Raw genomic sequence first — 17,355 nt, 5'->3', positions numbered from 1 at the left:
TGCTGTGTGTGTGTGCACTTTGGATGGGTTAAATACAGAGCACGAATTCTGAGTATGGGTCTCCATACTTTGCTGTATGTCACGTCACTCACTCATTTTAGACCCAAAACAAAGCATTATACCAATTAGAATGTCAGTCCTTAAAGAAACCAATAATGTGCTGTTACTTAGACAAATGACATCTGATTTTCTCTCTAAGGCTTTTCCCTCACATGAGAGACACATAGTGCCCTCAAATCGTGCTAGTAGATTATAATGTTTTGCTGGAGACAAAGAGTGTAGTTGAGGAGGATCTACTGTATATACTGTATATATTGAGTGTTTATATATTATGTATATTATATATTTATAACTATATATATTGAGTGTTTACTATTGTCATTTTTTTCTGTTATTGACACACTATTTTCCTATTCAATACTGTAAAGTCCTTTGACTGTATTGTTAAAAGCACTATATAAATAAAGGTGACTTGACTTGACTTGACTATAAAAACAGTAGTTTATTAAGAATGTAAAGCAAAAACAACAAGCAAAACCAAAACATCAAAACTAAAAACAAAGTAAAAGTACACATGAACATAACAAAACTGGAGCATTTGTTAAAAACTAACGAAGAAACAAAAATCTATAATTACACAAGTAAATGAGAACCACAGAAACATGAACTGAACTACAAACTAAAAGACCAAATAAAAACAAAACAAGGGTACAAGCAGAGGATGGACATAGTATTGAGTATGTACATTTATTATGCATATTTGTTAAGTTTAGGAGTCATAGATTAACTTTATTTAAAATATTGTACAGTAAATTGAGAAAATATGAATGTTTTCTTATGGCAACTCTGGACACTGTGGAACTTGGTAACACCATTAAAATAATGTATTTATTTATTTATTTAGAATTTTGTTAAAACAAAACACACACAGTAACTGTGATGAAGAGTGCTGGTTTGACTGTAACAGCGAGGATGATTCAAAAAATAAATAAAGATGAATTATAATGATTAACTCAGTTTGAGTTTAAATGAGTTTGAAGGTTAAATGGATAGCTAAGTTATATCATTATTTACGCATTTATGTTGTTCCAAACCTGAATGATTTTCTTCAGTGGAACACAAATGAAGATCTTTTTGAAAACTAATCCTTACAACACTGGACTTTCACTGTATGGACATTTTCAAAATTAAAAAGTGAAAGAGAAAAAGATTCAGATATGACTTATAGAACAAATATGGAGGGTATGAGATCAGCTTAAATTTAATGAAAGCAGTGATTACAATGAAACTGGATCAGAGAAGACGACAACACATTTGCCAATGCGCAAGAAGATATGAATAGCAATGTCTTTTTTATTGTCTGTCTGTTTGCGGGATGGAGAATGGTTTGAACAGACCCTAGACTGTGTGTTGTGTGACAGTGTGTTCGGTGACCAGGCAACTAATAATGGTGTCACCACAACTAACCTCAGTAACTGAATTAGCTTTGACTCTCACAGAATAGAGATAAGCAGCAGCAATGAAGGGATTTAAAACCCAATTATGAGACAAGTGCAGAATGAGAGGGGATCAGACCACAGCTTTAACAGCGATCATTACAGGATTACCAAATACCTCCACTGTGAGCAATGCCGAGAGACACTGTCTCCCCAGCCTGTTCAAATGTCAGCTAAATATTATTCCAGTATGTCACTCCTGGAGAAGGTGGCATGAGCTGACTCAGCGAAATCCATATATCCATTAATGTTACTGACTCACTATCAGTGGTGGACAAAGTACATGATTCAAGTACTTGAGTAAAAGTACAGATATCCTAATAACATATTACTCCAGTAAAAGTACTTGTTTCGTTTTATTTATCTTTTTATTTATTTTATTATTATTATTTGTATTATTAATATTATTATTATTATTATTATTATTATTTTTTGATAAAAGTAAAAAGTACTGTTCAACATACCATGCATATTTATTTTGAAATTTGATTTACTCCGTCATACACTAAGAAAAAATGTACAGAATCTTTCACTGGGGGCATCTTTTTAAAAGGTACACCTTTTTATTGCATTTACCCCTAAAGGATGCATTTTGGTATCTTAAAGATACATTTTAATACCTAAAGTATACATATTGGTACCTAAATGGCATATTTTTGTACCTTTTGAAACGGTACCGTCCCAGTGACAGATTTGATAGAACTGGGTAACAGAGGTGATAGAACTTAATTTGGTAAAGCTCAGTCTAACATTATTAGGAATTGTTATGAATTTTCAGCCAAAAATTAGTCAATAAGGAAGATTAATGGACAGAGACATTTAATATATATGGATCTGTAGCAAACATTTTATTATCAGAACTTGCCATTCACTATCAAAGCATCAAATTTCAATATACTTAAATATGCATCTTAAATTGCATAATATCTGGGTACAGTAGGTAATACTTTTAAATATACTTTGCGACAGTTAATAAAATGTTTTTTTTTTTTTATTTTTTTTTTTTATAGTACGAATCCAGGCGTACTACATTTGCCATGTTGTCATTATCACATGACCTATCAGCATCAGTTGCATCACTTCACTGCCATTCCCAAATCCCCTCATGCACTAGTAAAGTGTCTGTTGGATGCGCACTTCAACTTCACGCTGGAAGTAGTAGAACATCAGGGTGAATTCTGTGAATTCTAACATACTACTTTTTACACATACTGTTTTTCACTTACTATAGAAAATTTTTAGTCAGCAGCCCTACCACCCTCATTATAAATCTAAGTTTATTTCTCTGTTATATAAAAGTTTTTTCATCTGCCAGCTAAAAATTTAAAGTTAAATTTGTGGAAAATAGGGTTGCCAGATCACAAAACAGTATGGTACAGTATGGCTGATATTTATGGGCTCACGTACCTCTCTCAGCCGTTTTCTTAGTGTAGTTAGCATGTAGCACTATGGAAGCCACTGAATAAAAAATAAAACAAGGTAATTGTGACTTTTTATCTCACAATTCTGACTTTTTTCTCAGAATTGCTAGATATAAACTGGCAATTCTGATTTATATCCCATTATATAAATAAAAAATTCACAGTTATAAATTCACAAATATTAGCATTTTTACATCCAATTACTAAGTTAACATCTCACAGTTAAAATTTCTTCTTTTCTCACAATCGCAAGTTAACTTTTTTCCTCACAATTGCGAGTTATAAACTCAGAATTGTGAGATATAAACTCAATTCTGCCTTTATAACTCACAATTTTGACTTTATAACTCGCTATTGAAATTCTGAAAAAAAGTCAGAATTGCGAGTTTATATCACACAATTCTGAGACGAAAAGTCAGAATTGTGAGATAAAAAGTCGCAATTAGATTGTTTTATTTTTTATTTAGTGGTGGAAACGGGCTTCTATATAGCACAGGCCTTTGACTGAGCGTGTAATAGTAATGTTCTCAACTGCATTGACAGGAGTTAGCAAGACCTCAGCCCTGATTACTTAAAGGAACAGTTCACCCCAAAATAAAAAGTTCTGTTATGTTGAACTCCCCCGCCCTGCCTTTTTTTAAGGAACTATTCTTTTCAATAGGTGTTTTTAAACGCAAAACTAAAAAAGGAAGGGAATTTACAGAAGCATGATAATGACTGACTGGAATGATTGAGGTAACAAGTGGAAACTAAAAGATAAAAACAGAACACTATTAATAGATTTTGAAGATTAGCAAAAGTCAAATTCCTCAGAGAGACAAGTGAGAAGAGTGGGACAGGAGCATTTCTCAGAGGGTTACCATCACGGTTAGGTAGATTGGCAGTCTGTCATGTGTATTACACATGGGGAGGTATAAATGGCAGGGCTCTGGTGGTTCTTTTAGGTGTAAAACCCTTTAAAACAAGATGCCAGACATTTTCTGACAATCCTCTGAGGCCCAGCAACATTTTTATCTTCAATGCACGACGTCCCACAGGAACTCATCCAGCATCTTTCTATTTAGCTTGTGCTTTAGCTTTATGAATTTTTTCAGGATGAAGCATGTGTGCTTCTATGGAAACCAGAACATCTGATCTTTTGTATAAAGTTTGTATAAAGATGTTTTGTACAAAGAGTTCACATAGTCAGTGTCACAAATAATAGTGCAGAATGTTAAATAATTCTCATTAATTTTAAAAGCCACAATAAACCCTTCTAAATTCAAAATTCTACATTTCTTGGTAGTTTCCAGATTTAAACAGGATCGTTATTAGCTTTTGCTGTATGGAAAAGAGCAACCTAGATATTCTGCTTCGAGGTTCCATAAAGGCAAACACAGTTTACCTGAAAAATGAACATATAGCTGTGATATAGCATAGCATTTTAGCTGTGATAACATTTTTAATTAATTATAATTTATTCTGTTCTGTTCTGATAATTACAAAACTCTTTTGAGATTGATTTGTTCACAAAAAAAAGTATATATATATATATATATATATATATATACAGTATTTGAAAGAGTCTCTTCATTTATTGGACCAAAAAATACAGTAACACCAGTAAAACTGTGAAATATTATTACAATTTAAAATAACTTATTCCATTATTCCTCAGTGTCACGTGTGTAACAAGCTAATTTGGTGCTCAAGAAATGTTTTTATTATTATAAATGATGAAAACCATCGTGCCGCCTAATATATATATATATATATATAGATTGAGAGGAAAGTTTTTGTATGTATTATTGATTTCAAAAACTACTGGGCAGTTTTCCCACCTAAGTTATCATATTGGTTGACTTTTACTAATGACGTGACCTCAGATACCATTTTAGAGATGCGTTTGGATTGAATGGCAGGAACAGATTCTATTCTAATTTCAGTGTTTTAGCTTTCACTGACATTTCATCTGCGAAGCTTCTGTTGAGATAATCAGCCTGCTTTTCTGTTTTGTGACAGGCTTTCAGGCTTTTATGAACTGACATTTGTAGTCTTTTATTTTTCTCTCTAATTAAGTGCACATTCCCAAAAGGCTTTCCAGCAGACAGCTGGTTAAGAGGATGACAGTGCATTTCAGATCAAATATCTGTCCTTTGAGGTCATCATTTAGTTAACACTTAATGCACATATGTCAATACAGGCCTGCTGCCAGTATGGCAGATAGACAAAAGACAAAATCAGTGTATTGTATTTTAATTTTCCTACTTTTCAGTTAGTTAAACAACAAGCAAATAATTAACAACACAGCTGACATGCTATTCGAGCAGAGAAAATTAAGACCTTTGACATGTTGTGCTTGATAAAGAGGTTGCGAATGAAATGACACTCTTTCAGACAAGAATTGTTGAAACGGCCAATATGTGCATATTGAGTGCCAATGCAGCTAGCTGTGTTATCACACATTACAACTAAAACAACTGATGTATGCTTGTTTGCCTTTGGTCCACATCCAATCTCATTCATTATAGAATGGCCAAAACTCATCTTAGATTGGCAACCTTACTTGAGGATGAGTTAGACATTTGACCTCAGAGTGGTTCTTAATAGCTACATCTTCACAGATCACTGAGCCACAAATCACTTTGATCTTGACTGCTAGAAGGTGACTATACCCATCAATATCAACTTGAATTGATTACTAGTCAAGAGACACTCACCTCCTTTTCTCTCTGTAGATCTGTACTCCAGACCTGGTGGTGTTTCTGGCCTGCTCTAACCAGCGTCTGAAGGAGCGTCTGGAGAAGCGTGCGGAGCAGCAGGGTCGCCCAGATGACAACCCTAAAGCTATCGACCGTCGCTTGACTAATTTCAAACAGAACGCCATCCCCCTGGTCAAATACTTCCAAGAAAAAGGCCTCATCGTCACAGTGAGGAACATTTTTTTATATATTGCTCATAAGTCAGTGAGAAATGTCAAATAGAAAACTTAGGATCAGATAGGACATTTAATCAAGTAGTTCACAGAATTCTTTTTTCTTTTTTTACATGGATGTTTACATTTAATGCAATGTACAACACAATCTCTTATGGAGGGTAATCTAGTGAATTTTACAGAGTATTTAGAATGAAAATGAACAAAATTATGAAATACAGGAGGGGCCAGCCTATTTAAAATTAAATATATTATATATTTAAGACATACATTTAAAAAAAAAAAAAAAATCAAAGCTCGAAGGATGATTTTTTATTTTTTTTTTAAGATTTGAATCCATTATTACACCAATGTATTAAAGCCTGAGACTATGTCAATATTTTCACCATTAATAAAAATGTCAACACTGAAAGACTGAAATGAATAGGGATAATTTACCCAAAACTGAAAATTCTGTCATCATTTTCTCACCCTCATGACTTTATTTCATCTTCAAAACACAAATGAGGATAATGTTTAATGAAACCTGAGAGATTTGTGTCTCTTCATTTGAAAGACCAAAACTTTCACTGTTCAAAAAGTTTAATTTTTTTTTTTAAGTAATCCATATGAATAGAGAGTTTTAATTAAACTCTTCTAAAAAGAGGCGCTTTATACAGTATAATGAATAGATTTAATTTAAGATTTTAATTTACATATAAACATTGATCAATCTTATTGATTTAGAATAACATGAGGTTGAGTAATCGATGTGATAGGATAGGATAGGATCTGAACAATCAAACCTGTTTTTAACCAATTAAACTATTTTTTAATGAAGGATGAACAAAGCAGTAACAGCAAATAAAGCCATACATTATCCCTTATAAACAGTAGACAACATTAAAAGCGCATTATATCAGGCTACAGTGTAGATTATGACATGCATCATGTGGATCATGTGCATTTATCTTGCATATTAAACTGGTATCATTTTGACACATTTATGATTAAAGGTAAGTGGCAGTATAATACACCTGAGCTCATTTCAAGATTCATTTCTGGAAATCTCAGCAGCATATACACTGAGTGCTGGACTGTGCACTGACCAGGTGCACATCCACCACACAGTCCCAGTGCTGTCAGTTTCATTAAGACATGCTCTTTATCACTCTGAGTATTCAATCCGACTTATAGGGTGATCGGGACCGCTGAAATTAAAGGCGTTCGATCCATCATGAACAGGAATCCCTAGAGCCACTTATTCAACAAGCTGAAGAATAATTTTTTTTTATTCACTAAACAAGGTGTTTTACAACTCGTGTAATTATACACTTTATTGGATTTAACACTTTACAAGCAGTTTTAAGGTAAATCCAAAGTTTGTTTCCAAGCATAGTACTTCACATTCTTTTCTGTTAACTTATGTTTCTAAAAACTAATATAAAACCTGGAAACCAATTAATTGCTGGATTGAATTTTAAATAAATGCAAGTAAGGCACATAAATATTGCCAAATTGCTTTCCTTGTTTTTACAAATTCACTAACTGTCCTCATTTGCTCCCCTCGTGTGGGTCCAAACCTATTAGAGAAACACAAAAGAAAACTTTAAGACTGTCACCAACAACTGTAGGAGTTAAGGACTGGGGCGTCCAATAAAATCCTGGGACACAACAGTTGTAATTATACATTTTAAGTTTCTGAAGTAATAGGATCAATCTTTTGTTTTCTGTTGGATGCACTAGGGTTTACATTACTTGGTAATGTGCCTCTCATGCAATTAATTTAATTTTTGTTAGTTTTACATGACTCAGTTTTTTGTTAAGTCTCAATCTGTTGACCCTTTACTTCAACACCGCTCTGTACTCACCCTTAAAACCTAAGCATCGCCATTATCACCCCAAATTGATCCGTCCCCTTCTTTACTTAAATAGCATGTATTAAACATCATATTGCAAAAAAACAATTTACTGCAATGTGATTTCTTATGCAAGTGTTTACAGGCGGAAAGACATCAAGAAAACAACCTTTCTTATCCAATGCCTGATTAGCATGCATATAATTACTAACGTCTCAAATTTTTTATTCTATCAGTGATATTTAAATTCACAGGTCAAATACTTTAAACGTTCGCTGTTATGTAATAATGTGTAAGATGTAGTGATTGGGTCACAGTATGTTAATGTTTCTATAGCTGATAATTGAACGCTTAAAATGAAGATTGACGTATTTACTGTTGTAATGCTTACTGTTTCCGTCCACATCTTTGATTGGTATTTTGCGCTATTATTTCATGGATTACATTGGTAGTAGAGGAGTTATTGGAATATTCATGTCCATGAAAACAAATTTTCTTATGACATCATTTTGTGAAATCATAAGTCTTCTACCTAAAAAAAAGACATGTTGATTAAACACCTTGATCAAATTTTAAAATGCATTTAGGTTATTAAGTAATCTAAGCAGAGGACGTAAATGCTGTCGTATTTGGTACCTTTTAATGTAGTTTAAAAACATTTAATGAATACTGTATGTGGAGTGGCTTATAGTTTACCTGAGACGATAACATTGAGACCAACATTTTTTAACATTTTCTAAAAAGGTGTTATCAGGCCCCCGAACACATGTTATCTGTTTTGAGGTTTGTAAAGTGAGGATTTGGAGGCTTGTAGTTAAATCGGCTGGCATGGTATGGCAACATGGGGTTAGCAATGTGATTCAGAACACAAAGAATTCCTAGCTCATTGGTGAGATGACTTAATTAATCTCTCCCATCTGCACTGGGCACCAGCACCACAAAGCTCCACACAAGTAGACAAAAATAATCCAAGGTGGAATACGAGTAACGCACATTCAGTTAGTTATTCCCTCATCATCCAAGGAAATCATAACAGTTAATATTCTAACAGTTCAGTTAGTCTCAAGTTGAGTTCAGCTTTTCTTTACTCCCTATGACGGCTTCACTTAGATCACACACACACACACACCAATCTCACACACAACACACATTGGGACACCCATGACCACACAATACACACCAATTGTATACTATATATATATTATATATATTGATATATATATATATATATATATACAGTATATAAATTATTACTGTTATTACAATTATTATATTATTGTTGCTTTTTAGTTAAAGAATAGCGAAGGTCAAAAGATGTGTATACCATAAAATTCAGAATTTATGTAATATAAATGATCTTCCATTGTAGGCCAGTCACGGATTTTACTTCAAACAATTATGATTTTTTTTTTTTTGTTTTTTTTTAGAGCATTTAGATACATAAGAACTTTGCCTTAGTTGAATATTAAAAACCCTAAATCCCTTTACAAACAACTAAAGATGCATCTCCATGTCATGGTTTTTTGTTTTTGCATTTAGCAAATCAAATTGTTATTGACTCATCTCCAGACCATTCCATCATGCTTTCATTTAAACGTTCTTGCGCATCCAAATCGGTTCTTCTCTTTTTTGTGCAGATTGTCACTTATTCAATTATTAGATCAGTTTGCAGTAAGTTTTAATATAATTTTTATACTTAGATTTTTTTGGAGGGTTGATCAAACTGTAACAACTCGGTGTCCAAACCATCTGACGTTGACACGACGCGGATAATAAAAGTATTCTTCTCCGTGCAAGTTTTAAGCATCCTTTGGTCCTGCCACCGTGACAGCGACACGTGGACAGCTAGCGAACCCACATTCTATTTATTTTTAGAAATGGTTTTTTTTTATTTAAAAGCTTTGTACCTTTTAAATACTGGTGCCACCTGAAGACTGGATTATAAAAGTTAAGCAAAATCTTACCTTTTAAATACTGGTGCCACCTGAAGACTGGATTATAAAAGTTAAGCAAAATCTTAATTCATGGTGACATTCTTCCCTCGATGTGAATGTACCACAGGAAGCTATTTTTGCATACTGGGAAATAGAAAATCACATTTAAAGCAAGTGAGAAAATGGCTACCTCGAGCCGCAAAAAAGAATTTAGCCGTGTCATTGCGTTGTTGGCAGACATTACATCACATCAGTTGAGTTAAGCTGTCCAGGAGAACTTTTTACCCTAAAAGCCAAATACATGGAAGCGGGAGGAGGGACAAGGAAGAAAAATAGACCTTAACGTAAGCTAAGAGCAAGGAGGTGGGAAGGGGAAGGGATCACAGGAAGAGAAGAGAAAGTCCACACGCATGGGGCAGGACACCAGGGAAATTGAAAAAGAGATAAAGTCTGTTATAAAAGAACATTGGTGGTTCTCCTCCCCCAGAGGCTAATGGTTGTGTTTTGTCTTAGCTGTTTCTGAATGTCATTCGCAACTCTCAAGTGCAGTCAATTCCAAAAACATCTGTAGATGAAATAAAAAAATGAGATAAGGAAATAGCATCGTTATTAAATAATACTAAAGAAAATTAATAATAATAAGTAATAAAATTTAATAATAATAATAATATACTATATAATAAATAAAAATCTGTCATCAGTTTATTCACCGCATGTTGTTCCCAAAACCATTTTAAAAAATGGCCTCAGTGTTTGTGTTTGGTTGTTTTTCCATGGACCAAAAAAGCTTGGATAATTAAAACATGCTTCAGCAATATCTTTTGATTTTACAAAAGAAAAGTTTATAACTGGTTTGAAATGGCTTGAGGGTTTGAGGGTCTTGAGGAGGGTGGATTGGGTGCAGTTAAAAAAAGTGACAGCAGAAATTTCCATATTTTTTTTTTTGAGAGTTAATCTCTTCTTTAAAATTCAAAAAAAATATGATGATTATTGTCATTTAATTATTACATTTTAAGCTTTGTACTTTTTAATCCTTCAGACTGGATTAAAAAGTTACAGCAAAGTCTAATATGTCAATGTCTTCCCTGATAGTCCCAACAGTCACAATTTATTATCATAATCACATTCTCTGGTGATTGTGGCTTACCTCATAATTAGCTGCAAGTCATGTACCCTCAAAGCCCAAATTACATTCAGCGGAGTTACTAACAGATTTCTATTGCTCCTGAGGCTAATGGTATCTCTACTCTCCCAAGTGCAGTCCAATAATATTAGATCAGAATATAGTTATTAATATAATACTATATAATGAGGAGATAATACATATATAATATAATAATAAGTGTCATTCATTTCTTCACCCTCATCCATTAAAATGTCTCGTCTTTGTTTTTTTCCATGGACAACACAGCTGAAATTAAACATTTCGAAATAATATAATTCTTAGAAGAAGTTCTGGTTTGAAATGTGTCATATGAAGACATCAAATTAGTCTGTTTTCTTTATAATTCTAGGCTGTAAAAGTTAAGAGGAAATAGTTTGTTCAGAATTTAAAAAGAAAGGAAAGAACGAAAGATAGAGTAGAAGAAACAAAGAAAGAAAAAAAAGAAAAAGAGGGGGGAAAGAAAGAAAGAAAGACAAGAAGAAAGAAAAAGAACGAAAGGAAAAGAAAGAAAAAGGAAAGAAAGAAGAACAAAAAGAAAAGAAAAGAAACGAGAAAAAGAAAGAAGAAAAAGAAAAAGGAAGAAAGAAAAAAGTTGGCAGGCAGAGATTTGTTTGGCGATAGGAAGCTATCCGAGTACTGGTACTGACTGTAGGAGAAACACATTGATATATTTTCAGGAAATTTAGAGCAGGGAGCAACACACATGGACCCATTGAACGGGAGTTTGATTTCAGCATTCTGCAGGTCACCCGTCTGGCATTTGTACTATTTGATATTCTAAGCTGATCATTGGGTAGAAAAAAGAAAAAAAAAAACACCTATTATGGTGAAGTGCCGCATGGATATCGGGCAACAAAATAACAGCTCGTTTTAGTCGAAATTGTTTCCTTAAAAAAAGGGGGAAATATTTAGAGTAAATCTCATTGTATTAGCCTAAATGATAATAATAATAAATAATAAATAATAACCCTAAACACCCTAAGTAAGAAAGAAAAATGGAACCCCCCAGCGTAAGGTTGCCTCGTATGTATGGTGTGAGACTGGGGCAAATGCCGAGCAGCGGACGTGGGTGTGGACCGTCAGCGGCAGTCGCACAAAGGGAATTCATGTTATGCTCCCTTCTGAGAAGATATGTTTGCGTTTCAGTGATACTGGGCTGAGTCTGGGGGTGATCCAGGGGGCACTGGAGGGGTCCTGTGTTTGGGGGTTGGTCAAGAATCAAAACCTGCAACTACGGTTTCCCAAGGGGGATTGGTGGAGTGGGGAACAAAAAAAATCGGTTGTCCCTGTGGTTCCTGATCCAGTTCTAACTGTATATAAATTTTTATCCTTACCGTTGTTTTTTTCGGGGAGGATTAAATTCTAGAATCTGCGGCGTGTATGCAAAAAAGGGCTAGCAAACACTTCAAAATTCTTTTGGCATTTGTCATAAAAGGGCGTTTTGGGGAACCCAGCTTTAAACCAAAGGGTAAAGCCAAGAAGGAAACTGACACATTTTTTGCCCTCCAGGGGTTGTTTTTAGCAGTTCACATAATTCTATCGTCAACTGAATGATATATTAGTTGTTGCCATATTCTTGGGTTCACTGTGACTGTTGCAAACTTACAAGCGATGTAAAATTTTTGTGGAGACCATAATGTTGTCATAAAAAAATATACTAGGACATATAAGGTTTATCTTGAGATTAATGAAAGGGTGTAATTTATAAATTGCTTAATGTCAAAGCCACAATGCAAGTAGAGTTTGTGCGTGGCTGTCAGAGTAGCGGGTGCCTTCTTAACAGTTTTGTTGTCAGTTGGCTACTCCTAAACTTTGCTAGTTTTGTGCTAAAGATATATTTCAAATCTGGTTGCAAGCACTGTATAAGTAACTTTTTGTGGCTGAAATTGCTAACTCCAAAACTTTTTACACCTAAAATTGACCCTAGAATGTAGCTATACAGTCTGGCATTCTATTTAATCTAAACCCGAGAGCCCTGAGTCAGTTTTGATAATTTAAAATGATTTTGTTGGATCAAGGAACACCAACATACAGCACAAGTGAAAAAAGCACTTTTCTGAGTGTTTGTCCAACTATTCATCATTCTAAGTGACTAAGGTCTGTTTCTGTCAATTTTTAAAAATAATAGGAACTGACTAAAATATTGGACCTTCTTCTTTAAAAGGGATAATTCACCCAAAAAATTAACATTCTGGTCATATTTTACTCTACCTCATGTTACAATTCCAAACCTGTTTGGCATATTCTGTGGAACACAATAGGAATAATTTTTAAAAATGTCTGTGTTGAAAGGAATAAGTTGTAGTTGAACTTGGTCATTTTTCATGAATAATGAACCTAAAGTTGAAAGTCTGTGTTTTGTCTGCAAGGTATACACAGATTCCATTACATTGTATTGAGAATGTGTGATTCATGATTTTTTGTGCACTCAGCTCATTAACCCTGTAGGTTTTTGAGAACCCCCTCTAAAAAAAAGGAATCAATAATGAGCAAGCATATTTGGATGGCAAATTGCCATTGTTTAAACTTTTTGTCCAATAATCCTCTACCCAAGTCCTACTTCCAAAAATAACAAGAACAGCAACATAAAAGGCCATAGCAAGTAGTGCATGGGGTGACTATTTGTTAAGTCGGGATGAGACCTCCATTTTGGGGTTATGACGTACTGTAGCCTTTTGTCATTTTTTAATCGACTCTGAATTCTGAATCGCCTCCGGGAATATTATCAGTGAAAAAAATGGTGTGTTCCACTGAAAAAAAAACAGCTTACAAGTATGGAACAACAGAAATTGGTGGTGTATTGTTTTTTTTTTTTGTGAGGGTAAATAATGAAAACGATTTATTATTTTAAAAGTGAATAATTTTACTTCAATAAATACAGAACTACACTTACACTTTTTCACACCTATGTCATAGAGTTAGACGTCTTTGGTTCCCCAAAGAACATTCAAGAAACAGTTTTGTAACAGTACCATTTTTTTGTCTTAGTGTGGAAGAACATTTTTAAAAATCTAAAAGAAACTTTTTGCATAAAGAGTTTGTTGTGCAATTAAATAATTTGTTAGATGTTGATGGTTTTTTAATGGAACCATAAGCTACCTTTTCCTTTCCTCCGTCAGGCTGAACAGTGTTTTAAGGAACGAGTAAGGAGCGGTTCCAGTTATGTTTCCACTTGAACTTGGTTCGCCCCATGGCACGGCACGACTGCAAACTGTTTATTGGCCCAGATATTCTCAGCACCGTTGGCTAACTGTGCTGAACCAAGCTGACCATTGCTGTGTGTAGTCAGGATAGGTCTCTTGTGTGTTGCTATAGCTACTTAGTTTCACTCTGTCTGGAGCTAGGGCCAAACCCCGCTTATCTCAGAGAACATAAACAGAAATAATCTGATTATCCTCCATAACCCGGGTCAACTATTTGCTATCTCATACAGTAAATGGTGAAATCAGTCCCCGGCCTAGGTGTGGATTGGCACATAATGGACACGGATTAAATACCCAGGCTCATGGGTAAATAACATGCCTTTTAACTTATATTTCTACAAAACTCAAAATACACCAACCCCCAAAACCCATATACAAAAGAATTGCTTACAGTTTCAGTAGAGAACCCTACGGAAGACACTGGAAGGCAATACAACTCCAACAACATTTTATTTACTGTTTCACACAAAGTTAGCAATTAAGAACAAGCACTAATTTTCTCGCACAGTTGCTTTTGCACCACATATCTTACTGTTATGACTCTAAACACTTTTTTTAAGGATGCTGCAAGGTTTGAAAACTGATACTTTGCACATTCGCATCATCACATTCAAATGGATGGGGGTTTCTAACGCAACATAGTCTTGCACTTGTGAAGTTAAAGGGATACCCACAGCCAAAATGAAAATTTTGTCATTAATTGCTATACCCCCATGTCTCGTTCCAAACCCGTTGTTAATACGCTTTGTTAGTCTTTCTGAACACAAATTTAAGATATTTTGGATGAAAACTGGGAGCGCTTGTGACTGTCCCATTTAACTGCCAAGTTCTATAGTCAAGGCTCCAGAAAAGTTATGAAAGACATCATCCGAATCGTCCATCTGCCATTCAGTGGTTTCAACGTAAGCAGTATGAAGTGACGAGATACTTTTTTGTACACAAAGAAAAACAAAACTAAGAGCAACAGAGCCGAAAATAACGAGAGCTCTCGTTAATTCAAAACAAAAAGTCATCTCCTCTGTGTCTCTCTGTATCACCGTAGGAGCCTGTTTTGGCGAACATCCACCGAAACACAAACTGCGTAGGCTAATTGAATGCCATTTTATTTCCCATGTATGATGGCAAAGCTACTTATATCCTTAGATTATATTATTTATATTATATTATATTTATTATGATATATTAATATATTATATATTCGTTAGAAAGAAAAAAAACAAGATGAACCTAACCTATTGCAGAAAAAAAAAATATAGACTAAACTGATGGGTTTTGCCTGAAATGTGAATGTTATATGTACCAGTAGATTCAGCAAAATTATTTTTTTTAATATGAAATACAATATGGATACTTGTTGTTAAACCGATTTCACAAAAAAAAAATAAAATAAAATCTAAAAAAATGTTCATAAAAATCTATTTAATACTTTTAAAACAATCTTTTGAAAATAACGTAATTAATAATAATATGAATTCTTTAGTTTATTACAGATACACATGAAGTATAATTACCGTAATTTAATCAGACTAGTTTCTTTATTGGAATATGAACTCCACATTTACACAAACTGTGTTATTGTTCAAATTATGATGTCCTTTAGGTTTCGTAATGATAAATGATTATACTGTAATGATACTACTTGTATTATTGATGGTGCAAAGTGTAAATCACTTTGTCAGTATTTGATCGGCACTGCAGGGTGGCATTCTATTTCCAAGTCTTTATTCACTCTGTAAATATTTATTTTTCTTTCTTTCTTTCTTTCTTTCTTTCTTTCTTTCTTTCTTTCTTTCTTTCTTTCTTTCTTTCTTTCTTTCTTTCTTTCTTTCTGTCTTTCTTACATAAATTTGCCTCCCAAGCAGTTTAGTAAATTGCATTTTGTTCCTGAACAGCAGGGGTGCCATAGGTGCTGATAGTGGATGTGTATGTGGCCAGAGTATGACTCAATGTTAGCCTGACTGAGCCCAGCCTGTTAAGCTGGCTGAAAATTTGGATCCTAATTTTTTTCGAAGGGATTAAATATCCTAAAGCTCTGTGGGGAGGGAAATGGACGTTGCAGGTACAAATCCTCCTGTAGGAGACGGAAATTTACTACGGCAAGTTGTAATACTGGTTGTTGGAGTTAAAGTAAGCTAGGACTTGTGGGTAACACTCAGTGAAGTTCATTTTTTTAAGGGAGGTGTAAGAGACTGACAGCAATGCAAAGCATGACTCAGGAAAATGAGTTTGGGATCCTCTTGTGTTCTCAGGACTTTCTCCACTTTGTTGCTATGGTGAAGCGACCTTCATTTGGACTGTTTGACGGGGGAAGAAAGAGAAACAGTAGCATCTGTGAGCATTACAGAATGTATTATGTCCGTTAATAGCTCATTACCTGTTACAGGAAGATGTAAGCCTTCACAACAAAACCTGATACATCAGGTCTGTAGCCTTCGATTGTCAGATTGAGGGGGGAGGTGAAGTGTTCAAGTGTATATACTATAGAACATACATACATACATATATATATATATATAAAGAAAAAAGTTTGGCATGGCAGAGATTTTTTAAGGGAGTTGTATTTAAAGGGAGCGTGTCGTACCTGAAAAAGAGGCGTCATTCGTTTGTTTGCACATGAGGGTTGCCCGTATGAGAGATGGTTTACGGTGGAAAGACGGCTGCGTGTCAATCCGCTGTTCCATGGCGATGATGTCTGGTGCGTGACTGAAGCATTGCCCTTCCAGACCAACTGTCATGAGCAGTCCTGAAGACAAGGAAAAAACCGCTTATCCACCTATCTTGGTGTCTGGTGACCCGCGATACTCATTGGTGCCTTCAATACCTGCAAACGGGGTCAGTACCTTTGCGCCGCCATTACACACACTGCAACACACGCACGCACGCACCCACTCGCATAGCTTTCATATTCGCACATTCTGTGTGCTTAGTGTTTTGTTTACAATTGTTGTTGCCCGTTAAAATTATTGATGCTTTTGATTTAACTTAATGAGATGTTCATCCAATGTTTTCTTTGCTTTCTCTTTTCCTTTATTTTTTATGGACATTTTGTGAATGAATGTGGACACGAATCTGCGAACGTGGATTAGCGTGACGCGGTCGGTTTCTGGCACGGGCACGGATTTCGAAGACCAGAGACCGCTAGTGGGAACGTGTGGTCATTGCTTATTTTGTTTTTTTTTGTTTTTTATTTTATTTTGTTGTCCATTTCGGTTTTCTGTGTTATTATGATTTTGAACATATGGAAGAATAAATATCCTGATGACCTTTAGTCTGGGATTATATTATAATTTGTTGTGTAACAGGTGGTTATTTTTCTGCTATCCTGGGTTAAGTTAATTTTTGACAGGTTTAATCCTGTCTGGCGCCCGAAGGTTGTTTTCTTTA

At 34.6% G+C, this 17,355-nt stretch overlaps 1 protein-coding gene across 2 annotated transcripts in view; it reads left to right on the top strand.

Moving 5' to 3' along the window:
- The window catches only part of LOC109083817 (adenylate kinase isoenzyme 5), a 101,458-nt gene that overhangs the window by 24,216 nt on the left and 59,887 nt on the right, over positions 1-17,355 (top strand). For both annotated transcript variants that reach the window (XM_042770887.1, XM_042770879.1), the window contains exon 6: positions 5,635-5,826. In XM_042770887.1, the coding sequence (XP_042626821.1) occupies positions 5,635-5,826 (192 nt within the window). The remainder of the gene's footprint in view (positions 1-5,634; positions 5,827-17,355) is intronic.

The sequence above is a fragment of the Cyprinus carpio genome, chromosome A2 (genome assembly GCF_018340385.1).
Source record: "Cyprinus carpio isolate SPL01 chromosome A2, ASM1834038v1, whole genome shotgun sequence".
Lineage (NCBI taxonomy): Eukaryota > Metazoa > Chordata > Actinopteri > Cypriniformes > Cyprinidae > Cyprinus > Cyprinus carpio.
Note: the sequence above shows the minus strand (reverse complement) of the source record. Positions and strands in the feature narration are given on the sequence as shown.